This window comes from Psittacula echo (genome assembly GCF_963264785.1).
Source record: "Psittacula echo genome assembly, chromosome: Z".
Classification (NCBI taxonomy): Eukaryota; Metazoa; Chordata; class Aves; order Psittaciformes; family Psittacidae; genus Psittacula; species Psittacula echo.
In genome coordinates, this window is record NC_137742.1 from 21,415,784 (window position 1) to 21,443,262 (window position 27,479).

Sequence of the window (27,479 nt, forward strand, 5' to 3'; positions counted from 1 at the left end):
ACTCCAGATTTAGCAGCCTGACATCAGATGACCCAGGGATTTTTGGGCCCAGCCTGGACTTTCACACACTGTTTATATGCAGGCTACGAAGACACATTCACGTATGAGTATCACTCACAAGTAGGTTGCAAGACTTATCTGTTTATTGGCTTGTTTTCAGTATGAGTGAGAAATCCAGGATTTAGTCATGTTGACCTTGCTCTAGGGAGTAATCCTTTTTACTAGGGATTAATTCCCATCTGAACTATGGATTGACATGCCCAGTAAGAATGAAACTTCCCAAATAGGACCAAACAAGCCGGAAGTTTTAAAAAATTCTGAATTATTCCTTTGGCTCTTATTCATGTAAGAATTTGTGTATGATGCACTGTCATAACAGAGTCCTAGATCATATTAGGAACAATTTCAAATTATTTCACAGGTTGCTGTGTCCTTTAACTCATCTTAGCATTACGAAGTCTTGAAGTTTCTGGTTCAGTTTATATCTTTAATGCCATTATTCTTGTAACATTAGTATCCCTTATACACAGAGAGTTTACAGTAGATACCTCATTGCTGGGGAACACAGTTGTATGCCCCATTCCTGGCAGCGTTCAAGGCCAGGTTGGATGGGGCTTGGAGCAATCTGTCTAGTGGAAGGTGCCCCTGACCATGGCAGGAGGAGCTAGATAACCTTTAAGGTCCCCTCCAACCCAAAACATTCTATGATTCTATGGTTCTTATATTTGGGCCCCAAAATACGTATAGACTATGCATTAGGGGATGGGGCTATGGAAAATATGACATTATGCCAACAAAGATGTTTGAAACACCTTCTTGGACAATAAAAACCATGCAGAAGGTGTGCTTCTTGGCTGCTTTGTTTACATTTCCTCATGATGACCTCAATACTGCCATCAAAATTGAGTGCCACTGTCCAGAAGCAGTGACACCATGTCCGCATTGGGCTGCTGCCATTGAACAACCCTGATGCCTGCCTGCTACCGTTTGTCAAAGGCTGGAGAAAAAAGCAGGCGAGGAAAGAGGAATCAGGGACAACCAGATATGACCAAGAGAAGTCTTGGCGTAGGTACGGGCTGTCATTACACCATAGAAAAAGCATTAACCAGCAGTCACCATGCCAAAGGGGGCTCGGCCTCACTCAGCCCCAGGGCTGGCTGTGGGGGAACGGGCACGGAGCCCGCGAGTGCGGAGGACTACTCCAGGGCGCCCCCCGCCGGCGGGGCGGAGCGACAACGGCCCGGTTGCAGTCCAGGAACACGGGGTCGTGAATCGACCGCGCAGCGTCGGCGCCCGCCGGCCGCCCTCCCGCGAGGCGTGGTGCAGGCCATGGCCCGGGAGTAGCGACCGTCTGCGGCACTCCTCCGAGCAACTCCCGCAGCCTGCGCTGCCTTCCGCGCCCGCCGCCGGCACCCGGAAGGGACCCTGCCGGCTCCTCTAGCTCCTTTGCTGCTTGCCGCGCCCCCCGCCCCGCCATCGCGCTCTGTGCCGCCCGGCCTTTCGCTCCGCCACCGCCCTCCGTGGCTCCGCCACGCGTTCTCAAAGCGCTCCTCTCGCCCCGCCACCGCCCCCTGTGACCTCCTCTTTGGCGGTGGTCCGCAGGGTACGCCGGGAGTTGTAGTCCTTCTTTCCCGCCCCGGCGGCAGCGGGCACAGGGGAGCGGGACAGGGGGACTACAGCTCCCCAGGGTAGGCGGGAGGGAGGGGCGGTGCCGGGGAGGAGCGGGGACAGCTCCGGTGCTGATCGCGACGCGGGGTTTCAGCAGAGCCCGGGCTGTCGGCGGCGGTGCTGTTGGCGTGTGCGAGCGAGCGGCGGCGAGTTGGCGGCAGAGCGAGCGGCGGGCCGCGCCCGGCCATGAGACACGAAGCGCCCATGCAGGTCGGTGCAAGGGCCGAGGCCGAGCGATCCGGGAGGGGGGGCGGCAGGCGAAGCGTGGCCGAGAGCCGAGCTCCCGGGGGACGGAGCAGGAGCCCCTCCGACCTGCAGCGGCATGGCAGGGCCGCCGGGCCGGGCTCTTACGCTGGTGGCCAGGGAGTGTGAGGAGGAAGGTGAAGACGCCTCTTGTGTGAGAGGAGCCGGGGAAGCCGTTTCGCTGCCGCTAGCCGGCCGCGGGTGGGTTTCAGTCGCATTCGGGCAGCCTGAGCTGTGTTTTACAGACTGCCCTTTGAGCACTGTCCCCTGGGAGTGAAGGGGTGTATCGTGTTAGGGGATGAGGTCCTAGCTGGATGCACATGAAGTTGCACGGTATCTCCACCTGTTTCCTCAGTGAACGGTTACCTGCCTGCGCCAGGCTCATGGCCAGAACTAGGGGTAGCAAAGAGATGGCCCCTTTTTAGCAGCTTATTTATCTGTAAAAGTATAATGCTTCTTAGCACTGGAGAAGCAGATGTTGTACAGATACTGGTTAGGTTATGGAGAGTTTTTAGCAGTTCGTACGTTATGAAACAAACCAGTTTACACTGAACTGTACTTCAGTTACTTTTTTAATAGAAGATCGGTTGTGTTACCAGTGAATTGGTAACAATCAATCCTGCTGATTTTAAAGAATGGAAAGAGCACTTTGCAGGCTGTTGTGATTTAAGTTATGAAGTGCAGCTTTCATTGCTATTTTTCCTGATGGGTATCTAGTAGATAGTAATAAGAAATAAGTAATAAGAAATCAGTAATAAGAATTCAGCCTGAAGGGAAGATCAGCATCTTTTCAATATGCATGCTCAAAAAGAAGTCTGAAATCTTAAGTTATACTAGTAAGGACTTGGGTTTGCTTGACTTTGGACAGAGACTGATAATCTTATGAATCTTTTGCAGAGCAATTGTTCAGATGACACATGCTGAAACCTTTTAACCAAAGAAATGCACTAGAAATAAGCTATTCTTCAGTAAGAAGGTCTTTCAGTTTTCTGATGGGAAAACAACAATAACTAGGATGCTGTTTAAAATACCCAGTTCTGCATGCTACATGCATATGTTGGAAATGTTTATGTGGTATTTGCAACTTATGTACACACGCTTATTGAGGTACTGAAGTCATGCCTAGTACGTATTGGCTTTGGAGAGCATTTCATTAAAAGCAAATTCTGCTAATAAAAGATGACAACTACACATTGGTCACTATCGCATTTGGTGGTTTTGGTAGGTGTTGAACTGATGATGTTAAATAGTTGTGGAAACAAAATGATGGCACAACATTATAATAAAATCTAAAATCCAGATAGAAAAGAAAAATATATGTACTTTACACATCAGAGAACAGCTTTTTGGTTTTTTTATATAATTGGACAGATCATAAAAAAGTACAGACAGAATTATTGTTAAACATAATTGAATAAAAGTTGGCAAAAATCACAGCCTAAGTGTAAAAAGAGATAGCAGAGTGCTGTAAAAGACCCTACAAATTCCACTTTTTCAAGGCTGCTGAAATGGTCAAACACTGTCTATTTTTAAGCATATCTCATCCAAAATTATAATCACAAGCATCTGGATTTTTCCAAGATATGAAAATACAGTCTGGCAGATGAGGCTTAATTTTCTGTTGTTTCTGCATGTTTTTTCTTCTTCTACTTACGCTATTCTCAGCATACACTTTGTCTTATTAAAGATTCCAGTAAAACTATATTTATTGAGGATTCTTCTTCTTAAGAGTCCTTTCGTTTTCCAGCATTAGCTAGTATGGTTGATCCTCGTTCAAATGTCATATAGACTGGCTGACCTAGTTGCTTGACTTATCTCTTCTACCTATCTGATTTCTTGTTACATGAAATGTAGTTTCTTTTTTGCACACAACTTGTAGAACAACAGGAGTGATCAAGTGTATGTCTCTTGATCATGACAAAAAAGCGACTCTGAGGAGAGTTTAAGCATTTTTTTCCAATTTCCATCAAGAACCAATTAAATAGAAAACTAAAAAGTTAAAGTATTTTAGCAGAATGAGAAAAAGAACCTGTGTGGTGTCACTGTCTTTTTTTTTTTTTTTTTTTTTTGGTATATTTTTATGAATTCTTTGTTTGAAGCTCATGCCATTTCTCTGTAGACAAGAAGGGCCAACAGTTACCAGAAAGGCAGCCCAAAAAGCCCTTCCAGAAGAGGTGTCACCTAGTATAAAAGTTTGGTGTTGTCATCTGCTGGGTATAATTGGATCTGTGTCAGAGTTTGTGACTACTTTTAATTTTTCTAGCCATGTTTTCAAAAACAGAAGTTAGTCTTAGTAGTGCTTATGACCGTGGAGAGGGCTTTGGGTTAGAAGTCAAAAGCAATGAACTCTCTTTTTCTGAAAAATATGGAAGTCTGTATGGTTTCTGCATTCTTGTAAGAATTCATCTGAATTTGTTGAAATGTCTGTGTAGCTCTCAGCAGTTTTCTGTAAGGCTTTACTGGTAATTTCAGAAGCAAAGGTTCAGTGGGAATTTCTCAGTGATTCATACACTGATTCATTAACTTCAAATTTCACTCCTTAACTGATTTGATTGTAGCATTCTTAAGCTACCCTTTTCATGGAGAAGGTAAAGTTAGATTAAAGAATGACAAATGAGGGATAATCCTCTAACTCACCAAAAGTAGATTCATCAGCATCCCCGTGCTAGAGCCTTGCCCAAACTATTCTTTACTGCTGTTCTTTACTGTTGCGTTGTGCAGTCCTGGGCATCTGCCTGCACTGTGGCCAAATCCATGCTACTTCTACTGATACGAAGCAAATAATGTTTCTTTAAAATGTTTTAGAATTCCACCTCTCTCTATCTTCTTGATATTCCCCAATTTGGCATTTCAGTATGATGCTTATAATAAAACTTTGCATGTCTAACTTTTCAGACTGGGTTATGCTGGTTATGCTGAATATGCTTACACATATTCAAGAATCTAACCTCATAATACCTTGGAGCAGATAAGCTTCTCTTGGTGCTGCCGAGTACATTGGTTCACAAGCTGTGCTCTGCAGATGGCTGGCAATCCGTATATTCCAAATAAGTGGCTGGCGCATTGTCCACTAAACTCTTAAGTCTTATGAATTACTAGTTTAATTTATTAAACTGTAGCTGTAGATGTCACTTCTATTAATTACTGGAACCTTTACGCTAATACCATACTGAGGAAAAACATACAGATCAGATGCAAAGTACATTAACACAGAATCACTACAAGTCTCATTGACAGTGTGTGTGCCTGATAAAAAAAATGTTATTAACCCACCAGCCTTAACCAAGAGGAAAAAAAACCCCAGTAAATCAGCCTGCTTGGTTCACAGGAGGAACTGTGTGAAATTCCTGCGAGAGCAGTAGCCCCAGAACCCTTGTCTCTAGGTCATCTGATGGCTCTGAGCTGTTGTCAGGACTGAGTCATCAGCATCATCCGCTGACCATCCAGCATTGTGACTTGGTATATTATGGATCTGACAAAGCTCTGTTTTTGTTGGTTGTTTTTTGGTGTTTTTTTTTTTTTTCCCCATGTTTAAGAATTTCAGTGTTTGATAGAAGCTAATACATGATCTTTTCTCCTATCAGAGCTTCCTCTTGTCTATGATGGATCTTGTGATTAATGGTATAGAAAAGCATGGAAATTAATTATTAAATGCTCAGTTAAAAATTAGATGGTAAGGATTTGTGAGAATTGGCTGTGGTCTGCATCTGTGGATACTGAGGTATTAATTGAGAGTACACCAGAAGTAAGAGTTTAAGCAGCCTGCCCAAGATACAGAAAAAATGAAAAAAAAAGTCATAGGATGCCCCTGAAAGAGTTAGGAATAAAACCCAGTCTCTGGATTATTCATCTGATATATCTTGAAAATAATTGATCTTTTCATGACTGGGTTATATTGTCATAGTGTTCTTATAAATACAGAACATGGTAACATTTTGACTCTGATGGTGACATCTGATCTGCACATTAAAGACAGCTCACTTGTGGTGCATCCTACATGCAGTCCAGTGAGTTACAAACATTGAATTTTCCAATTGTATTCCATTGTTTCAGTATCCATTTACTGCGTTTAACTAACTATATTTTACAAAATGCAAAAAGGTCACCTCACAGAAATTGAGTAGGAAGCTCCTTTTTTTTTGAAATAAACCACTGTATTTGTGAAGTGCACAAAGGAGTGAACCTCAGTATTTTCAGTTACAGCTTTTCTTGCCTTTTGCATCATATTTGCCGGGGCAAATTCATCCTGCATTAGGCATTCAGAGTGGGGTGTATACGTAAGTGCAAACTGAAGTTATGTGCAGCCCAGGTAGCTCATGGCATACTGCTCTGCTTAAGTGAGAAAGCTGATCAAATCAATTCTGTCAGCAAATGAGGTCCTCTACGGCCATAAAGAGATTAACACAGCCAAGTGTTTTGTTATTATTATGAAGGTGAACACATACTTTTTCACATTGGTTCTCAACCCTGCCCTTTTTTAGCCTGTTGTTTTGGGATCAAGGGAACAGCTGAACATAAGACTTTAAAAGTACCTGGGTCTGATATAGAAACCTATGCCTAATGATGAAACTCTCCTATGCCCATAAATAATGCACATTTAGATGTTTCAAGATGTGCTATAAGCAGGGAAGCCATCCTTTTTTTGTCCTTGAACCATATTCGAGCTGTGGACGTACTTACTCCTAAGTCCTCTAGGAGGCTGGGGGGTCGTACCTACTCCTAAGTTCTCTAGGAGGTGGTCTGAAACTGCCATTGGTACTAAAATCCTAAGGGATGTAAGGAGAATAGGGACTGCTTCTACAAAAAACTAAGTATGCAGTATGCTAATGAAGATACCCTTGTATATTCTGTCTTCAGTTCTACTAAATGAGGACAAAATTTTATGGCAGAGAAAACTTAATGTGTTTTGCTGAAAGTGATAGGTGTTTGATATATGCATTCAATCATATGAGAGAACTTTGTGAAAATAAAGGTAAGAGTTTTGCTTTCTTGGAAGCAGAATATCATAACGTTAGTGAGGTTGGCATGTTTATTTGGGTCTTGTCCATGTATGTAGTGTTTAATTGCAGGCATGAACATGTCATTCCTGGTGATTATTTCCACCATTGTTTCCAAAGGAGGAACATAGCATCAGCACTAGCTTCTTCATGTTTCTTTGCCAAATGCCTCCATAGTTGAGACAACTCCTGTTAGGAGTGAACTGACATTAATACATGAGCAGGTGGGCTGCAGTGCATCCCATAGTTACTGGAAGTCAGCAGCTTGCATTTAAAAAGGAGAAGCACTGCAGACATATTCCAGGAGTTCAAGAGGACCAAATATCTTGGTTTCCCTTACACTCAGCAAAAAAAATAGAGACTCTAGAGTATCATTTAGGGAGCCTGATATAGGTGATGTGTGTTGTATTCTGAAGAATCTGTCTTTGTGCTTAGTACAGAATGAGTAAGTTGGGGAAGTAATGGCAAGGTCTTACCACACATACCGAGTTTGATGTTCCTTCAGACTCATGAAAGCACTAGTACTTTTCTAAAAGTCATTTGGGTTTTGGGCACAAGAAAGGATCACTACTGGTAATCTGGGGAGACTGTCTCCGTAGGCTAAAATTTGTCTTTTCAAACATTTTGAATTATTATCAAGAGCTCATGATTCCTCAGGTGGGAGGCACAGAAATTAGTCCTTTCCCATGCCTTTCCTGTGCCTTCTGCCTTCTGTAATAGGCAGGCATGCTTTGAAATAGAAGCTGGCTGCACTTCTGTGTTTAGCTTATCCATAATTCTGCCTATAATCCTGCAAGTAATGAATCCATAAGCTTAAGGCATAGTGAAAATTTTGTTGTTGTTGTTGTGTATTTTTTTTATTATTATTATTTTTTAAGAACTATTAAGGAAACTATTCCATGGGTAACGCACATAAATTTAGAGGAGCACTGAAATTTCTCTGTGGGAAAAATCTGCATTTAAAACCATCCACAGGAAACAAGTTCTTACTCAGGAAGGCTACATAATGTACAAAATTTAGTGAGACTGTTGTTAGAAGCCAGGCCTCCTGATTCCTTTGCTGACTGAATCATACTGTTTCTGAAGTATTAGGCATTAAAGTACATGGTGATGATTTGTAAGGCACATAGGACTGAAGGCAGCAATGAAATGAAAGTTAAACCGTCTTTTTGTAAAGCTTCAGCGAGTTGAAAAAGCTATGTGGGAGACTTCCTAGGACATAAAAAAATCAAAAAAGGAGATTATTCTTCTTGCTAGAAGTGGTTTCCAACCTCCAGTTTCAGCTGTTGCATTGCAGGTAGGAGCCAGAAGGGCAGCAGAAGAGGCTGCTGGGCAAGTGTACAGGTTGCACACTGGCATCCCCAGCCACTTTAGAGTCTTTTGCTGCTGGAATTATTGACTTGTTGCAAACTGTTGCAAACACAACATCAACATACTCTTACCAGTTTATTGCCAGTTGTGATTAGACAAATATAAGCAGCATTTGATTTTCCTTTTCTCATCTTCTAAGCAAAATATCGCCAAATAGTTTAAAAATGAGGAAAAGTAGTGAAAGTGGACAGGATCTCCTTTTGTCTTTTGCTGTAGAAATCAGAAAGTTGAAAAAATAGTGGTGTGTACTCTAGGTAATATTTAGGGGTTTGTTCTAAAACTTCTTTCTTGCATGTCTGTGAAAGTGAATAAATGTTAAGGCCAATGCAAATACTCAGGGTGCAAGCACATAGATACCCAAGACTACATTTAATCAAGATCTTTAGTCACTACCAAATAAAAGGCTAATTCTGAAATCAAACACTCCCTACTGCATTTTGTATGGAATACAAGCTTATACTGATTTTTTTTTTCTCATAAGCTTGTTATTTCCATTATCTCCTTCAGGACTTTTTGTCTCCACTTCTATATGCCTCTTCAGTAGCTCAAAGAAGCTGGCATACTGTTACTTGTGCTATGAGACAGCAGAATTAGCTCAGAAAATTTTTGCAGTAATTGAAATTCTGCTGAGAAGGTGAGTTATTGTGCAGCCCTCACCCTGGTTCCAGCTCTCCACTCTGACTGCTCACATGTACTCCAAGATGTCTAGCTTAGAAAGCTTTGAGGTGAGCTGCTTTTCTATAAACCTTTGTGTTAGGATATTATGTCTGTCTTTCTGCCTGAAATCAGCATGCAAAAGTGCTGACCTTGGTGTTGCCAAACTCCAAGAATTTAAAATCATGCCAGGCTCCCCAAAAACTTGAGATTTTTTTCCCAAAAAAACACATGAGGTGAAACTTTACCTAGTTCTAAGATCTTTATTTCTGCCATCTGATTTTTGAACATCCCAGGCAGAATTTTGGTCAGGTTTTAAACTTAATTTCTGCAACTCTCCTGAAAGCCGGAAGTGTATTTTTTATAAATGAAACCTGTGGTTTTTGAAGTCCCTAGAGCAAAATAGCCTTGCTGTTTAGCAGTGTTCAGTAATCTGTGCTGATTCAGCTGTTTTATATGGATTAGAAACTGTATTTTAAGGACTCAAATTTGAAAACATTAACAACTGATAGCTCATTATCATTGCAAATTCCAAACTATAAATAGAGTAAAACTGGAAAAAAAATATTTCAGAGGTATATTCCAAACTCACTATTTAATGGTATGGTAAACTGAAAACTGGTAAAGGCAAAATCCTTCGAATACAGTGATTAGCATTACAGAAGACAGCAGCGTATTTACAGTAAAATAAATGGTTCAAGAATTTTATTAAATCTAAAACATGTTAAACTTTTGCTTGGAAATATATCTCATGCATAACACAGCATTCATCTCTTATTTCCTTCTTGTTCAAGTGAAGTATCTTTGCTTGTATTGTCACTGTCTGGCTAATTCATCACATCTTCTGAATGTAACTCTTTTAAATTATATACTCTAGAACTGTCCCAGATTTTCAGAATTATTTTTTTGGTACCAGCCACTGCGAATGTTTGCATCCTCGTTTGCAACCAGAACTATGACCATGCATACAAGAACCATAAAAATAATTAATCAGCTGTGAACTTCTTGAGTTCATTAATATCTGACAACAAAAAGTCCAATAAAATCTGAATGTTTCTGGTTTTATATGATACAAGAGACAATAAACAATTTCTTTTCATTTTGAATTACAGATGGCATCCACTCAAGATTCCAGATATGGCCAGAAAGAAACATCTGACCAGAACTTTGATTACATGTTCAAACTGCTCATTATTGGCAACAGCAGTGTTGGGAAAACCTCCTTTTTGTTCCGATATGCTGATGATTCCTTTACGTCTGCATTTGTAAGCACGGTTGGGATCGATTTCAAAGTAAAAACAGTTTTCAAAAATGAAAAAAGAATTAAGCTACAGATTTGGGTAAGCCAAAAACAATAATTCTATGAACTAAGCAAGCTGTAGCAGTTTGATAGATAGCATTTAAACTACCATAGGTTTGCACTGAATGTCACAACTTTTATATATATATATACATATATATATGGCATAGTAATGAAAAAGCAGTAAATTATTTCCTGTATCATTTTTGTGTCTTGAATAATAGAATATAGACAGTATTTTTCAGGTATTGAAGTACAGCAGAGTATATATTCTGAATTAAATTCCATTAAGTAGTAGCACAGGTTGACAAATAAAGAGAGAGGAAGTGAGGTATAAGCAACTGTGGAATATATAGGCTCTTGAAAGTGATAGATGTTATTAAAAAGTGCTTTGAAATACCAGTTAGGTATTACATTTCTTACCACAGAAATTATAAATTCACATAGGACCTATGATAGTGGCTGAATAATGGAAGGCATAATTTTTTGGCCGTCCTGATCACGAAACATCTTCCTCCAGTTGATGAAGAAAATATGTGGAAAGAGAGAATGTACCAGCTGTGTTGCCCTGGTATATAAAACCCCTCATCTCTTGCCTACACCTCAAAGATGGTAGAAAAATGCCAGTGGGAGGGAATTGTGATGTCAGCGAATAGGTGTTCTTTTATGTAAACCATCCTCAGAAAGAAAGGATAGCCAAAACTTATTTATGTCGGAGCCACTGATGCTCATGTTTGCTAATTCTTGGGAGATAGGGTGATACTTGAAGGAGAAGCGAAGATAGCAGAACATTTAACAATGCACGACCTGAAGTTAAAGCTTTAGGTCTTTGCTGTTATTTGTGGGTGCATGAGGAGTTTGAGCAATGTTTCCTCAGTGAGGTATTCGTAACAGCCTTATTAACTCAGATTTTCTTTTTCTGTGCATGAATACAAGTAATCTAAAAAATTATTTAATGATGGGTAGCCATTAAACCTCAGGAAACCTCAGCTCAAATATGACAAGTTAATCTAACATGTTTGGAACAGCAGATAAATTATCTTTTTAATATGGCAAAAAGTGAATTTCTCAGTTTCCTAGGCTATGTCTCATTCATGTCTTTTTGGGTAGGCTTCAGCCGTTGATATCTCAAATAATTCGTTGTTCTGTGCCCTTAAGGAACTTAAGTTTGTGAGTTGCAAAATCCCTGTTGTGTGGCCAGACAATCCCTGCTGTGCCTGCTTCCGTGCTCTGGGACAGTGATTCTGCTGGTGCATGGAGGAGGAGATTGGCAGTGGTGGTCATCGCTCCCTTGCAGAGGGGACTTCTTGGTACGCTTGGTCCCAAAGGTGCTTTAGGTGCCCTGGGGTGGTTTATATTGGTGCAACGTGTTCAGAGGACCTTTCATGGCAGTCCTTGGGCTGGGATGAGACATCATGCACCACTCTGACCAAATGATGCATCGTTTTTAGGGCTGAGCATGGGAGACTGCATGTGGTGTCACTTTAATGCTGAATTCCGTTAACACGCACTTGTATTTATGGTTTCTGAAGAGGCTGGAGAGTTAATGTATATTCTGTACAGTTCCATCTGTATTCCCAATGAAATGCTTGGGAAATTAAACCCAATATATGGGCTCTGCCTCATTTGAGATCCAATTCTTGAGCTTTACTACTCGAACTGGGAGGCCCCGTGTTTGTTGAGTACCTAGTAAGCACTTCACAAGGACTTGTTTGGACTGTGCCTCGCAGCCTAATCGAAACTTGAACACAAACTTTGCCTCTCAACATTTTTAAGCTTAGATTCTTGCTATTATCATGGATATAACAGCTACATACTAGGTAACTGTATGTCATGTGCATGCTTTCACTGCAATAGCTTGCTAGTTTCGCTGTAGTACTTTAATGTTGGAGATCATGGAGATAAGTTGCATTGACATTAGCTTATAATTTTTTATAATGGAACAATAACATTGTGTTCACATTAGTCTTTACAGTTCTTTTAATCAGCAAGTATCCTCTACAATAGATTTTATTGTTCATGTCTCTCCCAGCAAAAGCAGCAGCATTAGTTTATAATGTTGTATTAATATGATTAGTTTGACAACAGCATATTTCTTGTAATGCCTTTCCACAGCAGGCATAAATATGTGCTTGGTTCAAAATCAGTCTATTAATTTAAATGTATTCAGGGCTATCCATGGCATAGGGAGGATGTAGCAACTGTATTCTTGCCAGCTGGAATAAGCTTTCAGTTTTAGCAAAATGGACATTTTGTTGTTCTTTTTATGAAATAATACGCAGAGTCCAATCAGACTGTGACGGTGCTTGCCTGAAGAAACCTGCAATTGAAGTCAGTGTAACAAACGCAAGGTTTCATGTCACTTAGGAGTGATGGAACAAGGGCTCAGAGCATGGAAGAGACCTTCCTAAAGTCACCTACCAGGACATAGATTTAGAGACAGGTCTTCAGATCTTAGTTTCATGCTGAAGCTTTTTACCCCCCCAGTCAGTGCTGCATCTTGGTGTGTCGGGGTTCTTTTTTCTTGGTTTTTCATAAGAATTTTACTGCCAGTTCTTAAAAGACCTCGACATTTCAAATTAACTCCAACTGCAACACCTCTTTATTGCTGTTTGCACTTTTTAGATAGAGCATTCTGCGCCGGAGCATCGTGCTGCAATTATACATGCTCTTAAATTGATTGACTGTTACACCTCTGGGACCTTAAATAAAATCCGTTAAGTATCTGAGAAAGTTATTCTACTGCACGAAATCTGAAATAGAGCACTATTACCCCATCTCATACGCTATATCAACAATCATATTCTTAATATGTAGTATTTCTGTATGTGACATCTGTCTATATTACATTATGCTTTATTACTTTGCTTTGATTATGCAAATGTCTTTCTAAAATTAATAGTAGTCCTGCAATATCCATTCCCATTTCAAACTGCATTTATAAAAGAGCATTTATATTAGATAAAATACGAAATTGAATGAATCATAGTGAGTGTGATTTGATGCTAATTCTGAGTAGAAACATGTAAGAGGTTAACACTTCCTTTAAAATAACTAGCAAATTATGGAGTGACATCATGTGATAACTGTTAATTCAGCTTATGTGAAATAAAATGTCCTGAAAAATCTTACCGGTTGGAATAGTTAGAAGAAACTGTAAGTACAACTCTAAAGTGTGTTGTGAATGACAAATTTGCCATGTAGTGCACTGAAGAAATGCATGAAATGCTGCTGCTCTGCTCTCCGTGCCTGGCAGTAAGATACAGAAATGTGTAAATAGCAATGCTGTTAAGTCACCAGAATTCCCTAGCTAGAAGCACAGTTAATCTAAAGTGTCCTGTTGTAATTTTATGCATATTATTCTTGGGTAGACATCTAAACTTTGTGATTAATAGCCCTTTCAGTTGGACATTTTGTGTTCAACTTGAAGCATGTTGGAGCTTGAAACACTGATTTCCTGAGGAAAAGGTTCTCATGTGCTTGCTAATGAAGGGTACAGATTTGTTTGAAAGTCATCACGGGCAGTCATGAAGCAGAGTCATTATTTCTTAACAAAATTCACTGTGTAATTATCTCAATGAACTCGCCGGGGTTAACAGGTTGAAGTAGGTGATGTCTTACATACTAGGATGCCCTACAGGTCTTTTGTTTGTTTGAGGTTTTTTTCTTGCTTTGAGGGAATGGTGTCGTCTTCTTGGGTTTAAAGGACCTGAATTGAATTGTCTTCTTTCATTGTTTAAGTCAGGGAGGATGGGGCTACCTCGAGTACTTATGTTTTTCCATATGATCAGAAAGAGCCTGCAGGGAGCACTGTAATTTTTTTTTTTTCTTCTGAGCCAAAGACCTTCTTTCCACACCATTTCTTACTGAAATTGAGAGAGGTTTGGACTTCAAGTGCTGTATTCATCAATGATAGCACATTACCTTGTCATAGGACCATCAGCTATCCTGAAGTTTTGTTTCACAGCAACAAATAATGTGGCAATTTTTGTATGGACATTAGGAAGACAGCATATTAGCAGGTTGTTACCTTTTAAAGCATAGAAATCCATTTAAAAAAGCATTTTACCTTAAAAGGTATCGATTTCTTAACAGAAACTGTAAGAAATTTTGGAAAGGAATTATGTCTGTGTGCAGTACGTATGTGCATAGGATGGAAGTCCATCAGAGGGCTTTAGGATGTTTTACAGTGTAAAATAATAAATAGCAATACATTTTTCCTCCATTAGTTTTGACCTAATAATAGGAAAGGGATGGATCTGGAAGGCTATAAGATTCTTTCAAACTGTTAGATTTCAAATTATTTTGAATTAAAAACCCTGTATACTTGGTATACTTTATTTCTTAGAAATACTGGATTCATTAATCATTAGTTAGTTGGGGTTTTTTTTCCCTAGCTTTTGTAGGCCAGTGTTCTCAACAACAAATGTTAAAGATGCACAGCCAAGGGAAAGCCCATTACAGTACAGACAGTACTATAGTGTTCAAATCTCAGTCAGAAAACTGACAGGAGTTTTTAATCTTTGTATATCTTGGGGATCTTAGTTACTTCAAAAAGTTGTATATTTTTCTTAATTAAGGGATTCTTAGTGCTCTCTTTACATTGCCCTGTTAGTTCTCTGTTCTGTTTCTTATACCCGTTGTATTAGAATTGGACCCATGGATCCAAGTCAGCTCAACTTTCCATTGTTTTACGTAAGTAACCAAGAGAAAAATGGATATATTGGATGCATCCATTATAAACAATACACATATTGGAAAACTATGCAATGTATTTCTTGTATAGAACCGGGGCCCAGTCTTCAGTGCTGAAAGAGATCTTGGCGATGGAAAAGGCATACTCACTGCAGGTGGACTTCAGTGCAAAGAGCATATACTGTATGCTTTGTGAGACTGGCCATGTTAGCCAGTGAGAGATTTTTAAAATTTATATGCTTTTATTTAAAAAAGTAGAACTGAGTATTAGAATATTTATGTGACATTACAATTTTATAGCTATAAAAGTACATCTTGAGGTTTTAAAACATTGGCTTTAAACCCAACTGAAAAACAAAATTGAGTTTTCACTTCAGCACCCTGCCTAGAGAGTGCTGTAGCCTGATCTTATGTGCTGGCTGTTAGACTTGCACGCACCAATGTGGTTGCAAACTCCTGGCTTCAGACAGTTTGGAGAGGAAACTTGAGGTAAAAGCCCTGCAACTAGCATTAAATTCCACCATTTTTCTCAATATTCCAATGGTTTTGTGAAAGTGTTCTGAAATATTTGGTCAAAGATTTTACTTTTTTTTACAAAGTTCTATGCTTTAAAAAACCCTCTGTTGCTGTATAGCTTTGCTTGCAATATAGAAATAAGTTCCCTGTGATCAGTTTAGCACTATATTTGCCATCACTGGACTTTAAATATTCTCTGGCAAAGACTCCTGTTGTCGGTAAAATGATACATCTGTATTCAAAAGCAAAGATTTAATTGGAAAGAGAAGGTGGCATTTAGCATTGTTAAAGTTCTAAGTAAGAATTATCTCTCTATTTAAGTGCAAATTTCAATGGGGATTATTGATAAGAAAGTGACCTAGTTTAAAACACTTTCTGGACTCTTCTTTATAGTGTGTTTTAGGCTGTTTTCCTCATCAGACTCCTAGAAAATGTGTCCTGTCATTGTTTAGGCCAATAAATCATTGTCCTGCCAGACCTAAGGTGATTGCAGCTCCCCCTAACCTGTGACCAGGCAGTCTGCTATAACATTTTTTCGTCTGCCTTTGCCTTCCACATCATGATCTGCATGCCACTATCTTTTCCAATGTAGGGAAGCATATATCAGTGGAAGAACTGCCAGGGACTATCACTTGCATATATGCAAGCATCATATAGTTGCTTCATAGGCTCCTTAAAAACTGATGATGAGAAAGAGAAAGGGAAGATAGAAAGGTGTTTCATACACGTGTACCAGAATAGCAAGATTTTTGATTTTGTTCAATATGAAGAGTCCGGATGGAAAGGAAAAAGAGAATGGAACAATTTTGCTGTGATATGGGTCTGAAGCAAGAACAATAACCTTGGGATAACATTGGAAAACAAGCTATCTTAATTGTTCAAGCTCAGTAAAATCCAGAGAAATCTGACCGTGTACTTTAAACTGTGAGATGCAACTTATACTTACTAAGCTATCATTTTAAGAATCAAGGCTAAGTCTGTTTCTAGTATGAAATTAATGTTGACAGCATTCGTTAAAGTGAAATCAGCTTTCTGCCAGGTCCTGTGAACCATTTTAGCAGCAATTTGAGACATCTGTACAGCTGCAGTGACTACAAAAAAAACCCAACAAAACACCAAAACAAAACAAAAAAAAACCCCATACAGGCTCTTCACTGCATTTTAATAAGGTTTGTGTTGTAGATTAGACCAAAATGTTGCACTCTTGCTGTGCAGTTGTTGCTTTGAAATTAGAGGACCAGAGCCTTGGACAGGAGCCATAATCTAAATATCATGAAAAGAGGAGTGTAGAAACATTATTTAAAGCTCACTTTTGCCTTCTCCTGCTGCTCAGTGCAAGCTGTTTCCCTGTGCTGTGTTAGAACAGCTTGAAGCCATTCTGAAATTATGCTGGGTTGAAAGGTGCACAACTGACTGAGGGAGGATGGGGGTCACATAAAAGCAACTCATTTTTATTTAATGCTACCCAATTTGCATTATGTTCTGGAAGTAAGCTTAAGTACATTTTGTAAGAAGCCAAGAGCAATAATAGGCTCTGTGTCATGTTAGGATAATGTTTGTAGTAGCTAACACATTGTGGACAATGCATCCAGATTTTATACGTGAAATGATGACATCAGGCAAAATAGCATCTATGGAAGATTTAGTTCTGTATTTATATTATTTCTCAGTCAGCTAAGAAAAATCAATTAGAATATTGTTGGATTTCTTGTAATAGAGAAGTTGCTTTTTCCACTTTGCTTTCTTTTAATTGTAATTGAAGGCTAATCTCCTTCAATCTTTTCTGAATATATTGTTCTGTTGTAATAATCTAGATATTTTCTCATTTAACTCATATTTTTTTTATTACTCACTGCTTATAAACAAATTAGTTCATTTTTTCCTGTTATGACTATTCATTTATTGCAGTTTGAGAAATACAGAGAATTCTGCCTCAGTGATTTCAATCAACAACCCAGATGGAAGTTGTCGATGGTGTAATTTAGCCAACTTGTTTATTCTAAAATTAGAATGTTATGTTGGTGTAGAGAGTTCTTACTTCTGTGCTCATCATATTATTATTTAGGTGTATTTCTAAAAAGAAAAAGAAATTTAGGTATGTTACAGTTAGAGTGATGGTGGAAATTTTTGCCTTATATAGATTGGATACTATTGATTTTGGTTTTTATTTGGAGGTAAAGCCAACCCTGAGGAAAGGAATATGAAGTAACCTTTCACAGGGATTTCTGGTTTTCCTTTTTAGAGGATTTGGTCACACTGCAAGGCCTATATCTATTCAGCTTAATGAATCATTTTAGAATGAGCTGAGCTAAAAAAAAAAACAAACCTGGAAGGGTAACATTAGGCACCTCTATATTCACCCATATTGGGACTTGTACTTTCCGTAGTGTCCTGAAATCTGGGACTGCTTTTTCGTACCTCTTCTCCGAAAGTTACTAAAATTCTAATCATCCTAAGAGACTTCCTAACAGTGATAAGTACAATTTTCTTCAAGAATAATTTCTTTGAACAAATCTGTTTGTGGTTAGGGTTCCTAGATTTCAGAGGATATAATCACAAGTGAGATGACTTCAGCTATGCTAACTGTGAACTAGAAATATGAGAGTGAAAGATGGAAGTGTCTAAGTCATTTGGATGTAAATGTAAGATTCTTTAACTGTATGAACAAAAGGAATTAAGGAAATTTCCTGAAGAAGATGGAGTTTAGTAATGAAAGAAGGGCGGGGAAGAAACTAATGACAAGCTGACTTGAAAGGAGAAGACATCAGACTTAGAATGCATTGTGGAAAGGTTTTAGAACCCCAGTAGTAAGTAATTTAGTAGTAAATTTAATATGTAGTAGGTATATGCTAATAAAACTTTCAAATGATGGCAAATTGGGATGTGTTAACAGCAGGGAAGAGGTTGAGTATATCATACAGAAAAAAATAGTGACTTGCTAGTGTTAAGTAGTAGAAATGGAATTTAATTTAACATTATGAAATTGGGCATTTAGGGAACAATGATAAGAATCTAGAAGTTACTCAGCAACGACTGAAGAAAGGCACAATCTGCGTATACAAGAAAAGAAAGAATTTCTACCAACCATCCAATGAAAGCCAGTTAATATGGCTCTTGCATGAGCCTGGTGAAGTATTTCCATAGGAAATGGGATTGTTCCATAATATACTGCACTGGAGATACTTCGTATGGAGAAAACTCAAGCTGAAGACAGGTGCAGAAAACCCCTATTGTAATGAGTAGAGAAACTAAAGGAAATAGAAGGAAATGAAAAGCATGACTTTTTTACTCTAGAAGCAAAGGCAAGGCTAGTGCTTTGTTTTTTGACTAAGTAATTTTTATTTCAATAAATATAACTTATTTGTGTCCAAAACACATAGTTCTCTGTTGAGAAATGGTTTGAATGGGGAAAATGTGTGGGCAGTCCTGTTACATCATTGTGCTGTTAGAAGAAACCTATCACAAATAGGATTTGGACTGATGGTCTGTATAACAGACAGAAGCATTCATGAATTGCCTTAGAAAACATGTGTTTAGCTGGGCTGACAAATGGCACATGCACTGTTCTGAAAGCTCCCAGTTGTGGAAATTAATGCTTGTATAATAGTTTGAATATGGCAGTGGTCTTACTTACAGTCCCTCAAGAACTCAGGTATGTGTTTTGCTTCATGTCTGTGAGCTACCACCCTTTTTCCTGTTACTACTTAGGCTAAATTTCTTTCGGAAAGACTATCCATGCAGGTCCTAAGAATGCTGTTTTTTTTTTTTTTTTTTCCATGGCACTGTTATTCAGGCAGTTTAATGAAATGAGGGAGTCACAATTGTGTCATTGGTTGGCTGCATCCCCTAAAGAATTGCTGGTGGAAGTTAGGAAGAATCGTAACAAAGGTGTGACTCAGGAGTGATCAACAGGAAATCGATTTGGTCATTGACTGGTAGACAAACTCATGAGACAGCAGCTGAGGGAGAACATGTCTGCCATGTTGCAGGTATTACAGAATCTATCAAGGCAGAAAGGCATTAAAAAGGTCATATAATAGCAAGGGGAGAGTTAGAGTAGCTTTGACTGGGAAATGGAAAGGCTGAGAAAAACAGTATTGTGCTAATTAGAGGGGAAGAGAGAAAGAAATTATGTGATTGAAGCATATGGGAGAAGCCCTGTGAAAATGAATGTCAGACCTGAAGCAAGACAGTAATTAACAGCCTGAAGGATAAAAAGACCTTATAGAAAAGTCAGACAGTCCAGGAGAAATGCCTCTATGCTGAAGATAATGAATGCCATTATGATTATCTTAAAAGGTAAGTGGAGGAAACAACGATAGAAGGTGACATTTATATGTAACATCCTTAATAGGACGTGAGCTCTGGGGATTAAACCCATATATATTTACAGCTAAAATCATGGGCACTTGAAGCCTTACTTGAACAGCTAAAACTACCTACAAAAATGTCCTGTTGTAAACTACCCATTAAAAGGCCTTGTCTATATAAAAGGAATGAGCTTATGATTTTAAAGAGATCGAAAAAAGAAAACCTGAAATCTGTTCATGTACACTCTCGGTTCCATGCATGTGGACAAGCAATGGAAGTCTTTGCTAAAAGAATGCTGCACATGCCAAAAGTTTAGATAAGGGAAGTCTGGGCAAATTTGTGTAAGAGGTACTCACTAAAAATGGCTATAGACATAGAAGCTACTTCTAGCTCAGAAAAATCACAGAGCTGCATGTGTTTAGAGGTTAGGGGTATGTTAAAAAGAACTATCACGTATGTCCACCTTGCTGTTACATTTTTCCCTCAGCATTTAATCATGAACATTGTTACAGAGGATACTGACTAGATATACTTTTGATCTGACCAAGCAAGATTCATAGTATGTAAATGTTTGTGTACCTGTAAAACAGGTCAGTTCCTCTCCTTCCAGTAAAAGCTTTCCTGCTTTTTATGAAGTTGTATTTCCTAGCTAGAAGAATTCAAGAAAATTCAGTCACAGACATTGTAATACTCGGGCCTCTGGCATGTACAAATTAGCCTTAATACTTTGAAAATAAGAGTATCTAGGGAAATAGGAATTTTACCTCCCTATCCCTTACAACAAGGTTTTCTGAGAGCTGTCACATGGTAGTTCGTAAGTAATCACAGAAGAGTTTGGAAGTGAGGCATGGCAGGACTGTAGTCTTCTTGTTTCATTTTGTGATGATTAGGAAGGATTAGGAACGGGGTAGATTCCAGGGAATCTTATGGTAGTACTTCTGCTTTGATTTTCATTTTTAAAGGATTGCTAAGCGGCTAAAATTGGTAATTATTTTGTAGTTCCTGATAGTTTACATAGTAGCTTTCTTTTGTTAAAATTTCTTTACTTATTTTTAAGCCTCACATATGACAGTCTATTTCCTTCTGAATTCCTTTAGAAATCGTAGGCCCCAATGCAGTGGTTCTTAACCATTAATACTTGGATCCATGGTGTCCTGTAGGATAGCCAGACACGGTCTTTAAAATAACTGCAGATTGAAATATAAAATTCAGACTTACACGTATGAGCAAGGAAGCAAAATGAGGGAGTATTAGTAGCTTACATTAACTCAACTTGTATTTAGCTAGAAATGAAACTCTTTTGGGGCATCTTTGAAAAATAAGTTTAGTAACCTTGACTTAGGAAGCCCTATTTTCCCTCTGCAGACATAAGAATGCTACTGTCTTCTACGTGACTTGCAATAACTGTTCTCTCTTGAGCTCTTAGATTCTTTTTTTTCTTCTTCCTTTGTATGAACTAAGGAGTTCACTCTGACCACAGCAGACTTAATTCTTTGGTATTTTCCGTTTTGTGTTGCCAGCTAGGAAGTGAAATTGTGTGACTTTCCTTCTCTTTGCATATAAAAAATGAGTAAATGTGTACAACTTCTTTATAAAAGTGGGAGAAGGTTTTTGGGGAAGAATGGATTAGGCTTAGATATGGAGATTGTTTCATTCTGAATGTTATGGAAAGATGCTATGGATGGAAATCCGTCCGCAGGTCCTGAAGGAGCTGGCAAATGAAGTTGCTGAGCCACTGTCCATCATATTCCAAAAATCATGGCAGTCAGGTGAAGTTCTCAATGACTAGAAAAAGGGAAATATAACCCCCATTTTCAAGAATGGGAAAATGGATGACCCAGGGAATTACAGACCAGTCAGTCTCACCTCTGTGCCTGGCAAAATCTTGGAGCAGATTCTCCTGGAAGGCATGCTAAGGCACATGAAAAACAAGGAGGTGGTTGGTGACAGCCAGCATGTCTTCACTAAGGGGAAATCCTGCCTGACCAATGTGGTGGCCTCCTATGATGGGGCTATGGAACTGATGGACAGAGGTAGAGCAGTTGACGTCATCTATCTGGACTTGTGCAAAGCCTTCGACACTGATCCACACGACATCCTTGTCTCTAAATTGGAGAGACATCAATTTGATAGAGGGACCACTCGGTGGATAAAGAACTGGCTGGATGGCCGCACACAAAGAGCTGTGGTCAACGGCTCAATGTCCCACTGGAGACTGGTAACGAGTGGTGTCCCTCAGGGATCGGTGTTGGGACCGGTCTTGTTCAACATCTTTGTCGGTGACATGGACAGTGGGATTGAGTGCACCCTCAGCAAGTTTGCTGATGACACCAAGCTGTGTGGTTCGGTTGATACGCCGGAGGGAAGGGATGCCATCCAGAGGGACCTCGACACGCTTGTGAGGTGGGCTGATGCCAACCTTATGAAGTTTAACCATGCCAAGTGCAAGGTCCTACACCTGGGTCGGAGCAATCCCAGGCACAGCTGCAGGTTGGGCAGAGAAGAGATTCAGAGCAGCCCTGCGGAGAAGGACTTGGAGGTGTTGGTCGATGAGAAAATGAACATGAGCCGGCTTCAATGTGCGCTCGCAGCCCAGAAAGCCAACTGTATCCTGGGCTGCATCAAGAGGAGCATGACCAGCAGGTCGAAGGAGGTGATCCTGCCCCTCTACTCTGGTCTGTTGAGACCCCACTTGGAGTATTGTGTGCAGTTCTGGTGTCCTCAACATCAAAAGGACATGGAACTGTTGGAACAAGTGCAGAGGAGGGCCACGAGGATGATCAGGGGACTGGAGCACCTCTCGTATGGAGATAGGCTGAAAAAGTTGGTGCTGTTCAGCCTGGAGAAGAGAAGGCTGCGTGGAGACCTCCTAGCAGCCTTCCAGAGTCTGAAGGGGGCCTACAAGGATGCTGAAGAGGGACTCTTCACTAAGGACTGTAGTGACAGGACAAGGGGTAACAGGTTCAAACTTAACCAGGGGAAGTTTAGATTGGATCTAAGGAAGAAATTCTTTACTGTGAGGGTAGTGAGGCACTGGAATGGGTTGCCCAGGGAAGTTGTTAGTGCTCCATTCCTGGCAGTGTTCAAGGCCAGGTTGGATGAGGCCTTGGGTGTCATGGTTTAGTGTGAGGTGTCCCTGCCCATGGTGGGGGAGTTGGAACTAGATGATCTTAAGGTCCTTTCCAACCCTAACTATTCTATGATTCTATGATTCTATGCTAGAGGCTGTCTCTGGTGCCAATAACTAAAACACGTTCATCTAATATATGTTTTATCTCAGTGTGATCACTGTATAAAGCCAGGTTTCCAGCACACAGTGTTACCACACAAAGGGTCTCAAACACAAACAATGACACATCATGGCAGCTGTCATGTAGTAGAAACAAGCAATTTTTTTCTAAGCTATTTAAAAAATTTCTTTTTTCTTTTCCCTTTTGCTTTTTTAACCTGATTTACATATGTGTGGTACAGTGAGAACATGGAGTACTCTGTGGATTTTTCTAGTTCACAGCCGAACTCCAGATAAACTCTCAACTCCAGATAATTTTGGTTTTTTTCCTCGCTACGTACAGAAGTTCTTTGGAAATAGGATAATTCTGCAGCCCAGGAGAATTTACTTCTGGCAGCTGTTTCTTTCAGATTGTGCAGAAAGGAGCCTATGTTAATGATTTGCCCAAGTATAACTTTAAACAGACAAAAATGAGTGTATGTGGCTTGTGAGAATTTTGAGTTTTCAAGAGTAGCATTCGTCTATGACTGTTTCCTTTGGGAGCATATAGTTAAATCCACGGGTATACTCCAGTGACACAGGGATATCTTGTTTAGTGTGTTTACAAACATAGTCTACTTAGAATGAATTTATTTTAAGAATTAAATTGGTAGGGTCATCCATATAGCATACCTTCCATTAATTTGTTTAACTAAATATAACTCCAAATCTAAGTAATATAGGAATTTTTGTTTTCCAACTGCCTTGTGTATTTTGTCAGTGGTATATGAACAAGGATTTTAAATGTGGTTGACAGTTTCATAATTTTTTATCAAATATAACTTCTAATAATAGAACAAATCCTCCTTTATGGCTGACCATTTCCAAGTCTTGAAGAACCAACGTCGAATTACTGTGATTCATCCTCTTGGTAACCCAGATTGTAACTGCCAATGTTGTAGCATTTCGGAGATTAATAGGCTCTGCTTTCTGTGTCTGGAAGGAATTTTGTAGCCTGGCTTTAAATAAGCTGCAGAGGAAAGAAATTTTAATAACTTTTAATGTCCTTTAAGATCTTAATTAAACTTTTTGACAGTCCTTCATCAAGAACTGAATCACCTGTAAATCTAGCTAAGCAATTACTCTATAATTTGCATCTTTTATGAACAAGTATAGTTAAACTCCTTAAAATCAAGTAAGGATTTAGGAAAGATTTTAGCTTCATTACAGCAAAGAAACAGATGAATTTGACATTTATTAAGTTCAAGAACTAACAGTTTTATCAAGTGTTAATTATTAAATAAGTGTTAGTTATTATCAAGAAAAGCATACAATAGTAACTTCTTGTTTTATCTGTTCTGGAATTTTAACTGTTAATCTTTGGTATAGATTGTCAGTGGATACATATCAGTGTTATTCCACCAAAATGGAAAGAGCCAAGTTAACAAGCTTGGGAAGGTGGAGATCCAGATTTTATAATGGAAAATGGGGTGGCAGAAGTAACAAAGTGGAATCAGAAACTTAAGGTCTTAGCTAAGATTTGGGTATCTGCTTTAAGTCTACCATGGCTTTATAACTGGTGGTTAGGAGTATCTATCTTCAGAAGATTATTTATTCTGTCCTAGAATAGGTCTCTCAAAGAAAAATTACCTGTAAAAAAAAATAGTCATTTTTGGATGTGTGTGTTGTATTAAACTGAGAAAGAAGTAGACCTGAAATGTAGTGAAATAGATACTTATATTTTAGATGGCTGAATCCCACCCTTAGCAGGGTTGTCAAAGGTATCCCTTTGACAACAAGAACAACCAATGATTGAGAGATTACTCTTGGTTTAGTTACAGATTTTCATACTTTTTGCAAAAAATCTGTATGCTGTAAATTAACAACCACCAGAGCACTTTGAACAGGTTATGACTAACACAAATGATATTAGAGACAGACACTAACCGATGAATCAGTGTGATGCATGCAGAAGCCTCCTTTAGCTGGATGACATTCCTAAGATGATGCCAGTGGTTAATAACATAAGGCATTTTTTGTTTATTAAAAGCATGTTCCTATGTTCTTATTTTGAATTTCATTGTCTTGAGAAGAAAAGGATTTTTTCCTTTTCAGAGAAGGAAAATTAAGATGGGTACTAAAAACTATTAGTCAGGACTTTTAGAGCTCGAAGACACGAACATGCTGGCATTGTTAAATTTTTGAGGGAGGGGGTCATAAAGAGAGTGGCCATCAAGGCAGAATTATTAACCAAAACAAAAAGATTTCTAATCCCACCGTGTGTGTATAGATAGTAGCATCCATTTTATTGAAAAAAAAATTACATTCATGATTTTGTCTAATGTGTCTGTGAAGACCAAATGATTGTCTAAATTTTACTGTTATCATGGGTCTAGCTCAAAAAAACTTTTGTGTCAGAATCCAGAATGTTCTGTAAAGTTTCTATACTTTTAGGTCCAGAAAATGTTCCTGATGCTATATTTTTACAAAAAAAAAGTGGAGAACTCAAAACAGAGCACATACAATTTGTTTTGGGTTCAGGATATATTTTTCAGTTTTGAAGATAGGTCATAAAAATACCTGTTACAAACTAATATATTCAAGATCCTCTGTAAATTTCTAATTGTTTCCGGGAAGCTGGTGTTTGTGATGGATGCTTACCATGGAGAAAAAGGCAGCACTTCCTTAAATTTGCTATTTTATCAAGTATTTCTAGGCCTGATTTTTCATAAGTAAAAAATACTTCTGTTTCAGTCAGTGGCATTATGCCTCATGAAGAACTTGCAAGGAGGTAGTGTGATTTCTTAAGCCTTTTAAAATTTTTGAATGGCTATTTTTAAAAATGCTTGTAAAAATTGTCCTCTTTCCCCAGAATCTTCTGCAGATGGGCATGTTTTCATGTTTGGAAAATAATCACATAGATTTTTCCAATGAGCCAGGCAGCCAAAGGACTCCTGAGGAAAAACTGAGAATAAGAAAGAACTTTAAAGCAACCTGGCAAGAATTCCCTTATTTTCTCCTGTTACCTGTGGGAGTGAGCAAAAGTCTGTGCTTCATAACCATGGCTTAGGAAAAGAATATGTAATTAATCCTCTCAGTCCTGAGTTCTGCTCACGAATCCATTTTCTGATTTGTTCCTGTTTGTCAGAGAACACTGTGTAATGCCTGCTGCAGTCCTTTCTGTTAATTATCTGGACTGTAATTTAATTGTCCCTTATATTGTTCTTCATCAGAAATCTTAAACAGTATTTTTTTTCCTAAAAGCCAGGCATTTGTCTTGAATGCAGGCCAAGACTTTGCTGCATATGTCCTAAGTAAATGAGCTGCTTGTGAAACTAATCAGTACGGTTTCTCTTTTTCAGTCCGTAATAGGCTTTGGCAGAAATCTGTACTTTCCTGTGTCTTTTCAAAATTATTTCTGGAGTATTTCAAAAGGAAGAGTTATAACTCATTTTTGTGATTTAGCCTCCATGCCAGTAAGCTGCTCACATGCATGAAAATAAAATGCTTGCCTCTACCATCCGTGAGTATGTGTTCAAAACAAGCTGTGTTCTTTGCCTTTGTACTCCCCCTTGCTCTCAGAAGCTTCCAGAATTGAAATCACTTTACAAGTGAAAATCCTAACTGTCGGTCTTAGATCTCAGTTCTGTAGTCTTACATGAGTGATTCCTGGGCACACAAATTAGACTATTGCAAATAAAGATGTTACACAAGGAAATAATGTCTGTAAGATCAGGTCCATATTACCTACCCATTTGAGGTCTTCATTTGCAGTCATTCAGCTTTGAATTTTACCATCAACTTATCTCATTTGAGTAATGGCTAAATATATTTTTGCCTAATAACAACTAATTCCTGGTAGCAGCTGCCTGTTCTCAAATCACATTCTGTACCCATGTGCCTGCAATGCATGTAGTTAATTATGACAGAGGACCTGAAATATTAGAGTCCAAGCACTTAGAGCCCCTCATTAACTACATACAGGGCTACCTGTGATTGGTTTCATTGTCTGCTTAGTGTGATCTGTGTAGTATTGAGTCTGCATAGAGAAAATTCTGAAGAATTAAAATGCAGAAAGAAAACATCTACTTTTTACTCTGTGGAGGACAAGAACGCCTCAGGAACTTCAGAAATAGGAGAAAAATTCATACTGATGTCTTATATTTCTGGAGTGTGTAATTTGTGATTGACTATCTGAAATATCAATGTTAGATGAATATATATGTTCCTTCTTGTTACTTTTCATAAAACTTGATTAAGTTTTGTGAGGTATGTTAGTGCTCTTTAGGTTCCCTATTGAGTTTTTGGGAAAGGAAGGCGGAGGAATAATATTAGCTGAGGGTGCACTTACAGACTCAGGAAGCCTACTGCTTTTCACAACAGACTGTTGTAACTTCAGGACATGTTAGTCCTCTTGCTTGTACACACATCACCTGCTTATGTAGGGTACGGCTAGAGTGTGACTGTTTTGCATAAAAATAGCTGCTAGGTAGGATGCAATAAAAGAGAACAAACC

At 38.9% G+C, this 27,479-nt stretch overlaps 1 protein-coding gene across 1 annotated transcript in view; it reads left to right on the forward strand.

The window, feature by feature from the left end:
* Positions 1-1,854: 1,854 nt before the first annotated feature.
* RAB3C (RAB3C, member RAS oncogene family) overlaps positions 1,855-27,479 on the forward strand; it is a gene marked incomplete at both ends in the record, with an annotated part of 133,664 nt that continues 108,039 nt past the window's right edge. Inside the window, 2 exons of the mRNA XM_080637384.1 lie at positions 1,855-1,878; positions 10,046-10,273. Of these exons, the coding sequence (XP_080493510.1) occupies positions 1,855-1,878; positions 10,046-10,273 (252 nt within the window). The remainder of the gene's footprint in view (positions 1,879-10,045; positions 10,274-27,479) is intronic.